This window comes from Panthera leo, chromosome B4 (assembly GCF_018350215.1).
Source record: "Panthera leo isolate Ple1 chromosome B4, P.leo_Ple1_pat1.1, whole genome shotgun sequence".
Classification (NCBI taxonomy): domain Eukaryota; kingdom Metazoa; phylum Chordata; class Mammalia; order Carnivora; family Felidae; genus Panthera; species Panthera leo.
The window spans coordinates 135,055,880-135,074,113 of record NC_056685.1 but is presented as its reverse complement, the minus strand read 5'-3'; the positions used below and the strand labels follow the sequence as shown (position 1 = coordinate 135,074,113).

The 18,234-nt window shown below is 55.7% G+C and overlaps 1 protein-coding gene across 1 annotated transcript in view; it reads left to right on the top strand.

The window, feature by feature from the left end:
• The window catches only part of ARFGAP3 (ADP ribosylation factor GTPase activating protein 3), a 54,552-nt gene extending 51,481 nt beyond the window's left edge, over nt 1-3,071 (top strand). Inside the window, exons 15-16 of the mRNA XM_042948025.1 lie at nt 468-589; nt 1,995-3,071. Of these exons, the coding sequence (XP_042803959.1) occupies nt 468-589; nt 1,995-2,012 (140 nt within the window). The 3' untranslated portion in view covers nt 2,013-3,071. The remainder of the gene's footprint in view (nt 1-467; nt 590-1,994) is intronic.
• The last annotated feature ends 15,163 nt before the right edge of the window (nt 3,072-18,234 follow it).

Sequence of the window (18,234 nt, the reverse complement as noted above, 5' to 3'; positions counted from 1 at the left end):
TCCCCAAGAGAAGGGAGGAGGGCTTGTATCAAAAGCACGGGGGTGGGGGGATGTTGAGCACTCAAAACCTAGAGATGTCCGCCCATCTGCCATTTACTGAGTATTTACCTGTCAGATCTTGTGTTCAGAGGAGGAACCAGGAGCCCAGAGAGGGTGAGAAAGCTCTCCAAAGACACACAGCTTAGAAGAGACAGTGCCAGTATTTGAAGCCCTGGTGGTCCCAAGACCCAATACGACATCTGCTCTCGTACGGGGTCTTACAGCTAGTTCAGGGTGGGGCTGGCACTGAAACAGGTCCTGACCCCACCGCAAGGTTCTTCTCCCTTCCGCCCAGCTGCTGCTTGCGGGAAGCGGGAAGCGGGAGGGGAGGGGATTCTGTGCCCTCTAAGGTCACGGAGTGCCCTGGGCACCGGTTGTGCCGCCTGTCGCCACGGTCCAGTGACAAATGGCATCTGTTCTGTGTGCAGGAAGCTACAACCTCACGAGCGTGCTGCCCACTGCGCCTGACATGGCCCAGTTTAAGCAGGGAGTGCGATCGGTTGCTGGAAAGCTCTCGGTCTTCGCTAACGGCGTCATGACTTCCATTCAGGTCAGTGCCCCGGGGGTGACAGGAACGGAGCGGGGTGGTGGCTCCGGCGTGGAAAACGCAACTTGGACCGCTCTTCACCTGCTGGCAAATTACATTTCCTGCTGTTGATTTATATGTTTGCTACGGTGTAACCCGGGACGTCATGAAAACCAGAAATTGGGCTTTTATTCCTGCTTAAATGTTCTCGTTGATGACTCTAGAGGAATTGTTACAGGAATTGATCGTATGCTCCGCTTTCCTGTGTTGGAACAGAGAAATAGGAAGAAGAAAATAAAAACTGCCCATGATCCCAAGGGCAGCTTCTGTTACTGTTTCGGCATATTTTATTTTAGTTCTTGATTTCTATGCACACCTTCTTAGAACTCAAACGGATTAGGTTGTATAGATGATTTGACATTCTCCGTGGTGCTCTGCTGTGAGCATTTCTGTGTAATTCTTCAGAAGCTACCTTCTGTTGAGCGAAAATGCAGAACATTTATTTGACTCTTCCCTAATTTGGGGATTTACGTGGTATTTCGGTCTCCGAAATAAGGCAAGGACGGGGCATCCTCGCGCACAACAGCGGAAGGCCATCTCTTAAGGCTTACTTCGTGAACCTTCTGGTGTACGTCCTGTTCTTCTAGGTTGCTGCTGCTAATGCGAAAACGTGGCCACGGGCGGTAGGACCTAATCAGTGTGGCCTCTGGTGCCTCTGAAGGGGCTTCCCCGCTTGGGGAGGGGGTGGGGCGGCCCCCACTGAAGAGAATCCCCTCCGCCCAGAGGTTCCTGCTGTTTTGGCTGCTGTTGAGAACAACCTTTGGTTAGAATTCACGGGGCTCTTTTCATGTCCCTGAGGTCAGCTGAGCCCACATCAGGCCTTCCACGGAGGTGACATCCGTATTTTAGGGAAGGTCATCCCCCTTTTATAGGGTACCCCTCTTTTATACCTTTATTTTATAGATGCAGAATCGGAGGTACGGAGGTTAAGTTGCTTCTGCAGGATCTGCAGGATCGCTCAGCTGAGCCAGAATTTCAGGGTTCAGACTCCACGTGTGTTACACCTGCCTCCCAGAGAGAGGCTCACCCCTTGGCTCCCCACCCCCACCCCCAGATGCTTTGCGCCCCTCCCCACAGACCCCCCCACAGCGCGGGAGCCGCAGGTGGCCGCGGGGATCAGGGACAGGATGTCCTCCTGTCCACGGCCCACGCAGACCTCGGCATCAGGAAGCCCCGGCTGTGGCCACGCCCCTTCCAGTTACTGGGCTCCTGGGGTTGCGGGGGGGCGGCGTACGTTCCAGATGCCAGACGGTCGGTGTTCTGTGTTCACTGCGATGTCAGTTTGGGAACGCTGAGCGTTCGGTGCGCGTGAGAGGGAGAAACCGGCGCTGAGCGCGAGCAAACGTGCGTCTTGCTTCTCTCTCGCCAGGATCGCTACGGTTCTTAGCACCCACGCGGGGTCGCGCGTTTCCAGAAAGGCCTCTTGACGTGAACCAGTGAGCACGTCGCAGACCGCAGTGAAGACCGGACAGTTTTGCAGATCTTTTTGCTGCTTTTTCACATGGTATACATGCATTCCTGATTTCTGATATTTCCTTTGAGAAATTCTCATTTTTGATGTAGTAGAAGCTTTATTGTAATTTCTGTTTTTGCGTTCCTTCCCGCCCATGCGCTCCTTCTGGCATATCTATGTGTAGCCTTGCTTTATTTGTGTGGAATCTGGTTCCAGCAGCTGGGGGTCTGGAGACAAGGGCTTCTCCCACCTCTGAGGGCTGAGAGCCTTCCTTCCGGGACTGGGGGAGGGGGTCTCAGTGCCGTGTGACCTGGGGGCTAAGGGCTACCCCAAGCAGTGATGCTCCAGAGGCCCGGAGAAACCAAATTCACCAACACACGTTTCATTCAAAAGGGAGCAAAGAATAAAAACAACAGACCACAAATATCTAATTTGGTAGGTTGCTTCATTTGTATTTCCACACGTTACAGTGATTTCAAAATAATGTTTAAAGCCGTCTGTCCCTTTGTATGATCTATAAATTCAAAAATAATTTACAGTGAGCACTTTTAACAAGGCTAAGCTTCTGCATTGCCAAGGGAATTAATCTTCTGACACAGTGTTGCTGTTTGAATTTATGGGAGATGTCAGCTGGGAATCTCCTGAGTGTGTTTACGAACCGACATAGTGGACAGAATTTAAAATGAATAAGATAAGAAGACAGACCCACGGGAAATATCTCAGTACATGGGAGAACAGTAGTTGTAACTGGGTAGTTTTGTTAATATTTTTTATCTTAATCTTGGTTTTCAAAAAATTACAGAATGTGTATAAATGAATAAAGAAAAATAATTTGGCTGTGTTTTAGACAGCGTTAGAATATATTGTTCAGCACAGTAAAATATATTTGAAATCTGATGAACCAGAAATGTGGTTTCAACTGAATATTTTGTGAATTTTTCTTAAAAGATCAAATTTGTAGACTTCTAAATATAATAAACCCTTGCAGCAGATCGTGTTGCCTATTTTGTTTTTTTTTTTTTTTTTTACAAAAGCCTTTGTAATGAATCTTGTAAATCAGGGCTCATGATATAACATTGGCATGCATTTGAACTATGATATAATTAGAGATGGATCTGTTTTTCATGTACGTTTGGGGCCTGATGTGCAGCTGTCATTAACTGAGGTGTTGTCCCCAGGGCAGTGGCAGGTGGGGTGTCCTTGCTGAAAGTGAGGACGTGCACAGTGGCATGTCCCGAGCCCAATGTTTTGCTGTAACAAGATACTACAGTCCGGGGGGCTTAACGGCTCCGGAGACCAGAAGTCCAAGATCAAGGTGCCATCAGGGGTGATTTCTGGAGAGAACTCTCCCCCTGGCTTGTGGAAGGCCACCTTCTCTTCTTTGCCCTCATACAGAGGCTGGGGTCTGTTCCTCTCCTCATAAGGGCACCATTCCTGTGGGACCTGGGCCCCACCCTTCTATGCTCACTTAACCTTAACTACCTCCTTAAAGGCCCATCTCCACCTAGAGTCACATTGGGAGTTAGGGCTTTACACACACGAATTTTAGGAAGACACAATTCCGTCCATAACAGTGTCGGTAAGAAATTTCCACACTGAGTTAGCTCTGCTCCAGCCAGGCTGGGGCCTGGGCTCATTCCACATCCAGGAAATCCTCCCATTTTACCGAGGGGGCCCTGCCCAAGGTGGGGTTCGCTTGCTCTAGCTCTGAAAGTGGCTTTTCCTTGAACTTCCTCACAAGGAAGGGCCTCTGCAGCCCCACCCCCCAGCCTGGCTTGGGTACCTTTTCAGGGCCTTCTGGACCCCCGGTCCCAGGTATTCAGAGAAAACATCTCAGTGCCTGACACCTTCCCCAGCATGTGTGAGTGTGCATCGTGCGTGTGCAGGTGTGCCTCCTGCTGCACGTGGGGGGTTTTGTTTGTGTTCCTGGCCCGTTTATCCTTGGGCCTCGGTGTTTGTTTTGTTTCATTATCAGTGTGAGTGCTTCCTATATAGTAAGGATGTTGTTAATAACTGTTCTAACAAAACATGCTTTGGACCTATGGATTAAGAAAATGGAAATAGGCCGATCCAAGGGTCTGGTGGAAACCGGCCCAGCCTGGGCTGGGGGGTTAAGCCGTGGTGCTCTGGAAAAGGGGTTTATTGCGCTTTCATTCTTGGGAGCAAAGCCGGTAAGGACCGGATGATATTTCTGAGAAATTGAGAAAGCCAGGGGGCGGGGCTAGTTTACAAAGCGTTTACCAGAACAAATTCTCCTTGGAAATGCAGAATTATTTAATCACCCTGGAGAGCGGCTGGGAACGAGATGTGAACCGAGCTGTGGGTGCGGCCCCGATTGGTTTCCCTCCCCCGCGGGGCGGAGACCCAGGGGCTCCCGGGAGGGCGAGGAGGCGCCGGGCGCGGAGCTCCACCTGCTGGGCCCGGGAGCCCGGCCTCGGCCGCTCGGCTCCCACCAACCCCCGCCCGCACGAGTGAGCTCGGCACCCCTGCCCTGCCCGCCGTGTCCTCCTCGCCCTTCTAGGCGCTCAGCCTGCAAACCCGGCGGTCAGAGGTGACCTCCCGCCCGGAATTCCGCGGCCCCACCCCCAGGCGCACCTAGAGCCTGACGCGCTGCGGGCCGGGTCTGCTCGCTGCTCGTCCGCCCATCCCAGAGCACAAGCCCGGGTCCTCTCCCCTGGCCCCTCCCTGCGCTCCCCCTGCCAACCCACTGTGCCCCTTTCTCCCGCCCCAAGACCTTACCCCCACATCTCTTACCCCAAGTGCAGTCTGTGCTCAAAAGTCACCTTCTCCATGACCCTGATCTCCCATTTAAAAACTGCAGCCCAAGCCCGGGCACTTCTTAGCCCCCATCCTGCTTTCTGCTCCTTCCCGGAACGTTTGCCTTCTTGCCACTCCCTCCTCTGCTGTGTGTTTCCTGCCCATTCGCCTTCCTAGCTCTGTAGAAGCATCAGCGTCCTGAGGGCAGGTTGCTGAGGGCCTGCCCGCTGATTCCCTGGTGCCTAGAACGGTGTCTCTCGCACGGAGTTTGAATGGGGGAATTTTGTCCTGCCAGCCCCACCCCCGGGGGGGGGTGACAGGCTGCCCTTGTTAACCCCTGGCGCTACTGTGTTAGGCCATCTCTTCCGCCGTCACCCATTCTGGTTTGTTCCCAGCCCTTTCCCTGCCCACACGCGGCTCCCAAGGCCCGCAGAGAGCGCCAGGAGCCCAGCTGCTAAGGTGCGGAGGGGTGACAACCCCCAGAACGCATGGTGGCCAGTGGCGTTGAAGCCAGATGAGGAATCAGGTCCGGGACCCCGGGTGACTGTGACCTCCAGGGACACTGAGGACCCGCCCCCTCCAACCAGCTACTCCGGCCCTTGGGATGTGGGGTCACCGGCCTTCCTCCCCCTCCCCCACCCCCTGCAAACTGCACATCTCTGTGGCTACGAGGCTCAGGTACCCGTGTTTGCTCTGTGTCCTGTGATCGGTTTACAAAGGCACACACAGGCTTCCTCCCTTTCTTTCCACTCCCGGTCCATTTTCCTATTTGTAGTTCTTATCATTGTGCTTGTCCGGGTCACCTGTCTCACCTGAAACAAGAGCACCGTGGCAGGAACACCGGCCGTAGGCCTGGCACGGACAGATGGATGGACGGACGGACGGAGACAGGGACGGCGAGGGAGCAGACGCCAGGGGACTTGCTGGTTTTGCAAACAGGCTTCCAGTGCCTGATCTCCCTCCCCCTGTCTGTGCTTCTCCCTCTCCTGCGCCTGTCCACCCCCGCCCCCCCGCCCCGAACCTGGGTTTGGGGCGGAGGTGAGCCCTGCTGAGTTTGCCAGCTGTGTCCTGAGGCCCTGATTCTGCCTCCTCCCCACCGCTCGCAGGGGACACCAACCTCAGGCGCCTACGCCCTCAGTTCCTCCCTGTCACCCTCTGACCTTACCGTCGCCCAGTTAGCTGCACCCTTGTCTGCAGCACACGCAGTGGGTGTGAGTGCTGGCGTGTCCCCCGGGGCTGTGCCCCAGCAGGCGCAGACGGCCCAGGGCACTGCTTAGGGAGGGCACGCGTTTGCTCGGCACCCGGGGCTCAGTCTGAGTTTAGGCGGGGCTCAGTCTGAGTTTAGGCCGATACTGAGGCATTCCAGTTTGGCTCTGGATATTCTCATGGCACCCCTCCCTCGAGCCCCAACAATGCAGGCAGCCTCCTCCCTCACCTCCCCCCCCACCTGGTCCTCCAAGGACACCCGTGAGAGGCAGCACCTGCCCGCACCTGCCTGCACCTGCCCGCTGCTCCCACTTTGTGCCAGCAGCCCGTGGGTCTGTGGAGCCTACTTCCTGAGGGTCCCCAGCCCCACGGCCTCCGCTTGACCCACTTGACAGGAGCTCCTGCTGTCTCTGGCCAGGAGCACTGCGCAGCCCAAGGGCCCCTCCTCCGGCCGGGCCCCAGCCACCCGCCTCTTGGCCCTGTAACAACTCAGGGCTCCCGTCTTCCCACCCAAGACCACCCGGCGCTCTTTTCCGCTCTGAGTCCTATACTCCTCGGTGTTGTCCAGGGACCGTGGGTCTCGGCCCCCGTGCCTCTCACAGTCCCGCGGCAGCCAGGCTCTGGGTCTCCTCCGGGCCTTTCCGCAGTTGTCACCTCCGCCAGGAAGGAACCCTCAGAGCATGTGACCAATAGTGGGTCCAGCAGGCTCCCAGGGCCCGAATCTGTCCCCCGAGTGCATTCACCATTCGGACCTCTGTCCTGCTCACACCCCCACGTTCCTCAGGCTTTTGAGGGGCAGGTCTGAGAGGCCCAAGCATGGCCCAGAGACCTCCTTCCTCTCTGGCTCCAGTGTAGTAAGTGGAGGGAAGGAAGTTCTTTTTCCTTCTACCCTCCTAGGCTCTCTGGCTGGGATGCCGTAAAAGCAGACTGGTGAGGGGCGCCTGGGTGGCTCAGTTGGTTAGGCGACTGACTTCGGCTCAGGTCACGATCTCCCGGTTCGTGAGTTCCAGCCCCGCGTCCGTGCTGACAGCTCAGAGCCTGGAGCCTGCTTCGGATTCTGCGTCTCCCTCTCAGCCCCTTCCCTGCTTGCTCTCTGTCTCTCAAAAATAATAAACATTGAAAAAACATTTTTTTTTAATTTTTTTAAACAAGCTCAGGACATCAGGGAACATGCCGGGGGCTGACCTCCGAATAAGTGGGTTCAGAAAGAGAGAACAGAGGGAAGGAAATCATCACAGAAACGATTCAAGGGCATTTCCAAGAAAAAAAAGGACACGGACAGGGACACGAGGTACCCAACAACACAACTCTGCCCCAGTGTCAACGCTCTGAGCACAGAATCAGGGTGTTTAACCTCAGTCCTTCAGAAGAGGCAGGGTTGACGTTTGCGTCTAATAGAGGAGGAGACCAAGGGTCAGAGATATTAAGGAAGGGGCTTGCTCAGTCACGTTGTGCCCAGACCTCCTCCTTGACCCAGCCAGAGCCCCCGAGGCCTCCCTGCCCCTCCTGGTCACCTGCCGGGCACCGGGCTCGGCCTCGCTGGCTCCTAGACGGGACCCATCATGCCCGGGGCTTCCTCCCATAACTGGGCCGAACCCACGCCTGAAACAAGACAGCAGGGGCCTCAAAGCCTCCCACCCTGTCCAGGTTCGCCCTCCCGCCACCCGTCAGGACCCAGGAGAAATGTGTGTGTCTCCCCCGCCCCCACCCCATCTTGTTCCACAAACCAAAAGGAAGCCTACAGAACAAGGCCTCATCCAGGCTTAAGACTCGAACACAGGTCTCCCGGTTTTTCCAAGGAAAACTTCTGTTTTCCGTGGCCTCTCACGGCCGAGCAGCTGTGTGGCTAGGTCAGATCATGGGGCTGGGGGGTGGGGGGCGGGGGCATGAAATGCAGGATTGGAACTTGGATCCCTTGTATGTGACAGCGGCAGGGCCCCTGGGGGCCTGAGCCCCCGGTCAGAGAGTAGGGGTGGGGGCAAGAGCGGCCTTCAGAGGGAAACCGAGGAAGGACGTGAGCGAAGGCGGGAGAGGAAGGCAGGACACAGGCTTCACAGGAGATCGGGGTGGGCAGAGAGACCCGGAGGGCCTGGCAGGGTGGTGTGTGACAGGAGGCCCCGTCCCCGCATCTGCCCAGGAGAAGTCCCACCGCGGCACACGCGTGCTCTCAGGGAGGAGCCGGGAAGAGTGGCTGGCGGGCGTCCAGGACTTTCCGTCGAGCTTTGACAGGGCTTGCCGGGCACCAGACACTATTAATTCAGCCCCTCCTCTAGAGGTCTGCGTGGCAGGCACAGTACCACCTGCCTTTATACACAGGGAAACTGAGGCACGGGGAGGCAGGTGCCCGGGCCAGGCCGCTGGCAAGTCGTGGAGTGTGATTCGGAACCTTACCCGCCACGTCCCCACCCTGCGTCTCTGGCAGGAAGTGAGTCATGCAGCCCGGGGGGGGGGTGGGGGGGTGGGGGGGGGGAAGCCAGGGGAGGGCGGAGGGTGAGGTTGCCCACCCTGGGCCTCGCTAAGCCTGTTACATTCAGGGGCTCCTTGGGGCTCCTGAGCTCCCGGGGAAGTGCTCGGCTGGATCGTGCATTAAATCAAGCCCCTTGGCAGTGAGCCAAAAGCAGACCCGCCCTGTGACCGTCAACAAGATGGGCAGAGACCCCCCGTGACCCTGGAGGGTCCCACATACCCTTGCATCTCTAGGGCAACGGTGACAGCTACTCCAGACCGGCAGTGCCCCTGCAGGAGGGGGGGCAGCTGGACAGGAAGGGGACTGTTCGGATGCCTCTTTATGAGAAAAAAAGATGCAAAGCTGTGACTATAAAACGAGGTATTGGGGCCCCTGGGTGGCTCAGTCAAGTAAGTGTCCGACTTCGGCTCAGGTCTTGATCTCTCGATCCGTGAGTCTGAGCTCTGCGTCGGGCTCTGTGCCGACAGCTCGGAGCCTGGAGCCTGTTTCGGATTCTGTGTCTCCCTCTCTCTCTGCCCCTCCCTTGCCCACGCTGTCCCTCCCTCTCTCTCAAAGATAAATAAATATTAATAAATAAAAGACTTTATAAATTATAGATAGTTTTGACCAGGCATTGGTGACAATTTAATTCCCTGCATACACTTTGACCTGCCTGGCGTTTGGGAGAATGTTCCGGCAACTAGCTTCTGACTCTGTACATTTCAACCTTTGCTGAACACCGTACGTCGCATGTTGCTGACAGTTGTACATTTCCCCCCGTTACCCGTATGTCCTCTGGGCTCGGCCTGGGGGACACCATCCTATCGCCCACAGGACACTATTTGGGTGGCGGGGACAGAGTGACGAGTGCAAACCACATGAAAGTATTCCACTCAACCCAAACCGTATACACCCTGGACTCAACTTCTCTGTAGCTGGACTATCAAAACACTGTGCCCACACCAAAGCCAGCCCGGTGCCCACACCCAGGGAGAGATGGGGAAGGGCGTGGGGTCAGTCAGGGTGGAAAAACATGGCGGTCGGAACCACTTGCAACAGGAATGTGTCACTTCCTCAAATTTTACAAAAGAATTGTTGTGCGTGCCTTCTCGGGGCACCTCCGAGGGCTTGGTCACCAGGTTCAAGTTTCATGGATTTTGAATAATTGCTCCTCTGGCTGAGTGCTGTGTGAAACCACTTGGTCAAGGAAGTTCAAGGAACTTTCCTGTAAAATCGTGGGCTGAGTTTAAGCCAGAATAACCGCACGTCTTAAGTCAAACTCTGGCAGACTGTAGGTAGGTGGACAGGAGACATGCTTGGGTCGATGACTCAGGCCCTCACCGAAGCCCCTGAGAGGCAGCCCCACCCGGCTGAGCCTCGGAGCCTCTGACTGGCCCTCAGGCGGGTCTCAGAGGCAGAACAGAGCGAGGAGGGGAGGCCTCGGTCACCTTTAGAACTAAGCCCCCCAAATGTCCCCACATGACAGGGCTCAGAGGTACACTGGTGACAGATCACCAGGAAGGATTGAGGACTCAAAGTCAGGAAGTCACGTCCCAGGGGCCCAATGCCCAACAGTTCTCGATGGGGACAGGCCAGTGTTGGGGCAATTGCTGAGAATCATGGATTTCTCTGAGACCAGAGAAAGCTGCAGCTAGCCCCAAAGTGCGATGGGGGTGGGGGGCCAGGGTGGAGAATCGGCCCTGGGAGGAGGTGGCCAGGGGACAGCAGTTTAGAGAGAAATGTCCCTAGGAAACTGGGGACTTTTTCAGAGACCCAGAGGCTACCCACCTTCTAACTTCCCTTGTCAGTGAGGCTAACTTAGGAAAAGGAGCAAGACGCAACTGGCTATTGTGTGAGAACAAGCCCACATTTCAGGGGTGTGGCGGGAGCGGTCCCCGGGTGGCAGTGAGGCGGGCCCTGCGGACTGGCCCCCGCCGTCAGAACTCTCAACCTGAGCTTCTTCCCATGGGCAGGCTTGGCCACGGCCCACCCAGGCACCACCAGCCGAGTCCTCCGGGGCCCTGGCAGGCAGAAGACAAATTCGGGGACAAAGAGGGCTTCCCAGGCCTTGGAGGAGGGCACGCTGACTTAGTCCATTCATTGTGCAAGGCTGGGCATGACGTACGAGGCCTCACCCTGCGACCTGCCTTTCAGGAGCCAAGGGATGGCCCGAGGGTCCAGAGCGTGGGGGTCAAAGACTCCGGGGAGACTGGCCCCAACAGAAACAAATGCCACAGTCCCTAGAGGTTCCCCGGAGACTGGGCTGCCAGGCCGGGCCCCTTCCTGCCACCAACCTGCCCAGACAGGTTCAGCAGAAAGCACAGCCCCAGCTATTGGGGGGCGGGGGGGGGGGGGGAGAGGTGGGTGCGGGCTGGGCCTCAGATCAGAGAAGTTTCTGGTGCCCGCAAGCACACTGCACGGTCTCTCTGGGTGGAGAGTCCCAGATTCCTCCAGGGTTGGGCATCTGGTGAAGAGAGAAGCCAGGTTCCTGTTTGCAAGGCCACGGGCGGTCACCGTGGGGGGAACTCAGCCTGGTTTCGGTATTTGTGCAGCTGGATTCCCGCTTGCAGACGTGCAAAGAGGAGGGTCTGGGGGTGCCTGGGTGGCTCAGCTGGTTGAGTGCCTGACTCTTAATTTCAGCTCAGGTCACGATCGCAGGGTGGTGGGATCCAGCCCTATGTCGGGCTCTGCACGACATGGAGCCTGCTTAGGATCTCTCTCTCTCTCTCTCTCTCTCTCTCTCTCTCTCCCTGTCTCTCTCTGCCCCTCTCCCCAGTGGTGCGCACTCGCTCTCTCTAAAATAAAATAAAATTTAAAAAGAGGAGGGTCTAGACGTGGTGGGGGGAGAGCCCGGGTGTGTGTGGGCAGGGGCAGGGGTAGGGTCTGCAACAGACAGGGAAGAGCAAACGGGAGACCGTGCACGGGAGGCACCTCACCTGGTGAAATCTCCTGGAAAACCATTCTTCAGCAAAGCTTCGGGGAGGAAGACTGTGACAGGTGCCGAGGGTGGCCTGGGAGGTGGAGGTGCATGAGAACAGAGGCTGCCGTGGGGGTTCCAGCGGACCCGATGGAGGGGTTGGGGAGTGAATCCGATGCTGGCGGAGGACGGAGATGCACCTGGCCTCAGAGACGGTGGGAAGCAGGAGCGCCACCAAGGGCGCCCGGCCTGGTTCCCTCACTGCAGACTGTTGCCCGCAGCGGCAAGAGCAGCACGGCCAGCAGCTCTTGGACGTGACTTCCGGCCTCCACCTCGGCCAGGAGCCCTACTGGCTCCAGGCTGGCGCAGACTCCCAAGAAAGGGCTCTGATTGGCTTTGCTCCAGCCAGGACCCGCCCCCCGACCAATCAGGAGTGGCCGGAGGGTGGGGTACTATAAGGACTGGGGCGCTGTGGGAACCACACAGTTGGGTGGGTAGGGGTGCCTTGGGAAGAAGGGGGAGGGTTCGGGGCAGCAGATTGTGGGGTGCCCTCCTGAGGGAGGGGGCACATTGCCTGAGCGTCTACTTTGTGCAGAGACTTTAACCCCCATAAAATATTCTCACCGTGAATTCGCAGATGCAGAAACCAAGGCTTGCACCGGGTATGGGATGGCATAGCCGGTAAATGGTGGAGCCGGGATCAGAGCCCCGATCCCCGCCTGCCAAAGCCTGGCTGGCCCTGTGGCGCCGCTCCTTCGTCTTTACAAACTCTCTTGTGCAGAGCCGCAAGCCTTTTTGCGAGATGGTAAGGCCTCGGAGGCGGAGACCACACTGGATGGCTTCTCCCATCCCCAGAGCAAGGCGTTTCTGCAAGTTGAGTCTGGGCAGATCCCCAGATGTCTGTCTGAGACCCCGAGGAGTTTGCGCCCGTAGAGAAAAGAACAAGACACATTTGGTGACATAAATTTCACCAATGTGTGATGCAAGGTTGATAATGATGATTTCGCAGAAATCTCCCTGGTGCTCTTAATAATCATTGTCCTCGGGGCACCTGAGTGGCTCAGTCGGTTAAGTGGCCGACTTCCGCTCAGGTCATGATCTCACGGTCTGTGAGTTCGAGCCCCGCTTCAGGCTCTGTGCTGACAGCTCAGAGCCTGGAGCCTGTTTCAAATTCTGTGTCTCCCTCTCTCTCTGCCCCTCCCCTGTTCATGCTCTGTCTTTCCCTGTCTCAAAAATAAATAAAACGTTAAAAAAAAAAAAAAAATCATTGTCCTAAAGGCTGCAGGTGAGCGACAAGGACTGTCCTGGCCCGTTCACCTCAGCCTGATGTATTTGCATATTATTTGCCTGTTAGAGTTTACATGTGTTAAGTTTGCATTTTCTTTATTACTATAGTATTGCATTATATCCCTCCAACTCAGAGTTGGAATCCATGACTCAAAGTGACTCACTCGGGCCTAAGCGTGGGGGTGCAACGAGACATATAAATTTTAGAACTCCGAATGATGAGGTAACCGTAAACACGGGACCAGAACCGTGCAAACCCAGTCGTCTGCGTGTTCTGGGCAGCAAATCCGCAGGTGTGATGCTTCCACAAAGCAGCTGGAAAAGGCAGAGGCTGATGGGCTGACAATGGGGAGTAGATGCCAATTTTCTTGGACGCATCCGGTCCTGCCTCCCAGCACAGTGGCTGATGAAGCTTTGCCAGGACGGGTGGCAGCTCATTTTTTGAAGACGACATCATGGCTTCTCCAGGTACACCCCTGGTGCTATTTCTGGAACTAGCAAAAAAATCATTCTTTCCACTTCAGAACGGATCAATTTTGATGGCTAAAAGCAGAAGAGGTATCCAAACTATAGAGACACCGTCGAATGTTCCAGCATTCCACCAGAAACAGCTCTGAGAGGGTAGGAAAACCTTGGGGCTAAATTGTGACCCCTCCACCCAGATTCACAAGTTGGAATCCTCAGAAGGCGACTGTATTTGGAGATAGGGTCTTCAAAGAGGCAATCACGTTAAAACAAGGTCAGTGGGGGGTGGGCCTTAATCAGTATGACTGGGGACGTTAGAAGACATCAGGGCACAGACACACACAGAGGTCAGGGAGAAGATGGCCGTCTACAAGCCAAAGCCGTCAGAAGAAACCTACCTTGATGTCGGGCTTCTGGCCTCCAGAACCGGAAGAGCATACATTTCTGGTGCTTAAGTGCCCAGCCTGTGGTGCTGTCACGGCGGCCCCAGGACACAAGTACCCTACCCAAGACAGACTCAGATATTCCGTTCTGCAAGAACGAATTTCCTGATCCAGACACATGGTTGGAGGTCACAGGATATCAGCTACATCCTGGGGGGGGGGGGGGGGGGGGGGATGATAAGAAAAACCACGCGAGGGGACTAGTAGACATTTTTGTCGTTTGGACAAAACCACCGACGTCTCCACTCTCGGCCTTTGTCCGACAGTTTGTAGATGAGTGAGAAGTGCTTGGTGCTTCTGTGTGTCACTGAGAACCGAGGCTCAGGAAAAGAGATGGGGTGTGTGTGTGTGTGTGTGTGTGTGTAAAAGCCTCATTAACACCAGCTTTGAGGAAGCACCAAACACACGTGGAATGAGAGGCTGTGCACAAATGTCTTTCCGTGTTTCCATTACTCGCAGAGGCCTCTGGGGGCTCAACGGTGCCCTCCTCCCCTTGCTTCTGTGGGGAGGGAGGTGGCGAAAGACAAGGAACCAAACGGTAGCCGGCCATGATGCGTCTTTTTAGCAGGCTGAAACGGCGCCCGTTATAGACTGGATTTCCACGGGCAGGTGTGAGCCACACTCGGGAACTCTGGGAACTTGGGGTGGGATCCGTTTTCTTTGTTTTCTTCCCGACACAGTTAATTCCAGTAAAAAGCCACTTCCCTGACGCCAACTGATTTGAGAGCATGGCGTGTCTTGATAGTATTTCGTTTTGCACGGGTCTGTTTTGTGGCCAAGTGTCGCCATTTTCACGGAAAGACCAGCGATGGAGACGTCTCGAAGGTAGAAGTGTGGCACGAACGGCTCGGTCGCTGACAGTCTGGCTCTTTCCCGAATAATCTGTTACAATCCAACCAAAATCATGATGATTTTCGCTAGCGTTTGGCAGGGACTCGGTTCCTGTGTGTCGTGCATTATTTTAAGCGCCTTATATGTTCAGACTCGTGGGATGTTTAGAATGAGTGTTCGGGGTGGCGTTTTATCCAGAGTCCCAGATGAGGTCAAGTGACTTGCCCACAGTCACACGGCTGTGAAGTCGGGACTCCAGAAGCACCGGCCCTCTACTTCTGGCCACATGACCGCTACCCTGCGTTTTGTTTACCAGGCCGAGGATTACATCAACCATGCAAATTATTAGCTATATCTAAATACTGGGGCAGAGCGTGAAGAAACCCACCAGAGAGCCTTAGGAGTCTGCTGGCCCGAAACACCCACAGGTCAGGCGGGCGACATGTGGTCAGTATAGCATCTGGGGCCACACCGCAGGCAGTCTCCCGGGGAACCGTCCCCAGCTTCTGAGCCCAGATGTGACCCGAACCCCCAGAGGGCCCCGTGTGAGTCAAGGTCTGGAACCCATAGGGCAGGCCCCCAGGAAGGGCGAGCAGGAGCCCTCGTGGGCTGGTTTCTTCTTCCTTCTGGAACCTTACTTTGGCTCTTAAGTCCTCTCAGTTGAGGGGCGCCTGGGTGGCTCAGTCGGTTAAGCATCCGACTTCCGCTCAGGTCATGATCTCGCCGTTTGTGAGTTCGAGCCCCGCGTCGGGCTGTGTGCTGACAGCCTGGAGCCTGCTTCGGATTCTGTGTCTCCCTCTCTCTCTGCCCCTTCCCCGCTCACGCTCTGTCTCTCAAAAATGAATAAAGATTTTTTAAAAAATTAAAAAAAAAAGACCTCTCAGTTGATAGAATCAAGAATCCCCACTTCATCCAGGATAATCTCCTTTACATAAAGCCAACTGATAGCTGGCGTTAATCACATCTACAAACTACCTTCCCAGCAACAGGTGCATTAGTGTTTAATTAAATAACTGGGACGATAGTCCTGCCACGTTGATGTAAAACTGACCATCACAGGCCACAAGTCAACCCCAAGGGCCTATGGGATTTTCCAGGTTAGGGGGATTTTCCAAGATTCCGGGAATAATATGATCTAAGTAAGACTTAACATGCAGCCTAGAGACGATACAGATGCATTTCGGACAAGACTGTCCACCCCGTCAGCTCCCCGCCACCACCCCCCCCCCCACCACCTCACCGGGGGACAAGGAGTTGGAGTTGTTTTCCAAATGATTACTGTTAATCGTATTTTTTATTTTTTTAAGTTTATTTATTTATTTTGAGAGACACAGAGAGTGCAAGCGAGGGAGGGGCAGAGAGAGACGGGGACAGAAGATCTGAAGCGGGTTCCGTGCTGACAGCAGAGAGCCCGATGCGGGGCTCGAACACCCGAGCCAAAGTCGGACGCTTCACTGGCTGAGCCGCCCGGGCGCCCCACCGTTCCTCTTTTAAAGTAAGTTTTTGAATTAAAGTATTCCGTGACTACAACAACAGCCACAGGATGAATTTTCACAACTGCCCCGTGAGCGGCGCCAGAAGCCCCCCCCCCATGGGCCCCTCGGTCACCATCTCCCCCCATGGGCCGTTCAGACCCCCATCAGCACTGTCTGCTTTGCCCTTTTCGCGTGCCTGGCTTTTCTCACTGTTTTGTTTGTCCGCGCCGTTGCTGGGTCACTGTGGCTTGCTCCTCCTCAGTGTTGTTCGTGGTTCCGTGGTGTGAACGGACCACAATTTGTGCACCCATTTTGGGTGTTTCCGATTCGGGGTCGTTAGGAATGAAGCTGCTGTGAACTATCAGGTCTGAGATTGGGGGTCAACGCCAGTGCACTTTCTGTCGCACGTACCCCGGAGCGGGATAGGCTAGGGCAGCGGGCGTGTGTCTTTGGTGAATCTTCCAGAAGTAACCCGTGGGCGCTCACCAGCAGTGTGTGGGTGTTGCCGTCGCTCCCCACACTCACAACGGTCCACGGGGGCTGTTCTCCTCCTGAACCCAGCTGGTGGTTGTGTGGCACTATGACCCGAGTGTTGTGCTTTTAGTTTATTTTATTTTTAGAAAAATTTTTACACATTTTGATTTACTTTTGAGAGAGAGAGACAGAGCGTGAGCAGGGGAGGGGCAGAGAGAGAAGGAGACACAGAATCCGAGACAGGCTCCAGGCTCCAAGCCGTCAGCACAGAGCCCGACGCGGGGCTCGAACTCACGGACCTCGAGATCACGACCTGAGCCGAAGTCGGCCGCCCAACCGACGGGGCCACCCAGGCGCCCCCACCTTTCTCATTTGCATTGATTCTCAATCCACTGGGAATTAATTTTTACGTATGGTGTGGGGACGCGTGTCGAAACTCACTTCTGTCCCTACGGCTTATCCCATTGACTCAGCACCATTTATTAAACATGTGTGTTACTGTTGCTATCGTTTGTTTTTGAACCCTTACACTTTATTTCTTTTATCTCAACAATCGTGAGTCTTCTTAAAAACTTACTTAACACCGGGGCGCCTGGGTGGCTCTGTCAGTTGAGCGTGCCGCTGGTGATTTGGGCTCAGGTCACGATCCCGGGGTCGTGGGATTGAGCCCAGTGTCGGGCTCCAGGCTGAACATGGAGCCTGCTTAAGACTGTCCCTTCTTCTCTCTCTCTGTCTCTCCCTCTGCCCCTGACCCCCTCTCCCCTGTGGATGCATGCACTCTCTCTCTCTCAAAAAAAAAATTGTTTTTTTTTTGGCTTACCACTGAAGGGCCACAGTGCCCTGGATTGACAAGCAGGGCAGCTGATACCACTGAGACCAGCCCTCTGCCGAGCCCGTTGCACTCACCTTCCCGTTAACAGCTCGCCCTGCCTGCTGTCCGTCACCATCCCCATTCTGCAGGGGAGGAAGACTGAGCCTCAGAAGTCCGTCCACTTGCCCAAGGCGCACAGCCAGGACTCGGCAGCTCCGGGGCGGCTGTGAAGGAGAATGATGATGATGAGCCTGTGCCTTTGGGGGGAGGTGGCAGTTCTCAGAGCGCTCGGCGTCCAGAAAGTCCCCTGTGGCTCTGGTGCGCCGGGCCTGGCTGGCCCTGGCCAAGAAGATTGGAGCTCAGGGCCCAAAGGGGGAGGCGGACCCACCGGAGTAGGGCACACGCTCCCCGTGATTGAAGCTGTGACATCCCGGGGGTCTCCTGGAGGAGGCGTGGACGGGGCTTGCGGGATGAGTCTTCCTGGAACGTGGTCGCCCAGAACACCGAAGGCACTTTGGAAACGGCAGGAGTCTGCCTCTTCGATTTCATCCTCCCACTTAGAAAAATCCCACCTCGGGCCAGGAAAACCCAGCCATGGGTCACGGGGACATAATTGGTATTTAATCTGCTTGTCTTATCCGTTTGGAGAGGGGCAGAGCAGCAAGGGAATCTGCCAGAACTGGAGCCAGATGCCCAGATAATTTGGTTAGGGCCGAAGCTGTGCAGACAGACAGCCTGACAGGTGTCCTGGGAGGGCCCAGGGAGGGAGGCCACCGGCTACGGAACCACAAGTCCTCGTGGCTGACGGGGTCTCCATGTCCGCCTCCATGGTGCCCCCTGTACAGGCCCCCCCGGTAACCAGCGCTGCACGCCGAGCCTGCGAAGGAAGGATGGGCATCCTTCCTGGTTCTCGGATGAGGAAACTGAGGCTGGGAATGGCCGTTGTCTCCTGGAGGACGAGCAGCCAGGCATACCCAAGGCGGGGAAGACCATGGGGTGGGGGGTGGGGAGTCTGGCCTCCAGCTCCTTCCCCCCTACTTCCTC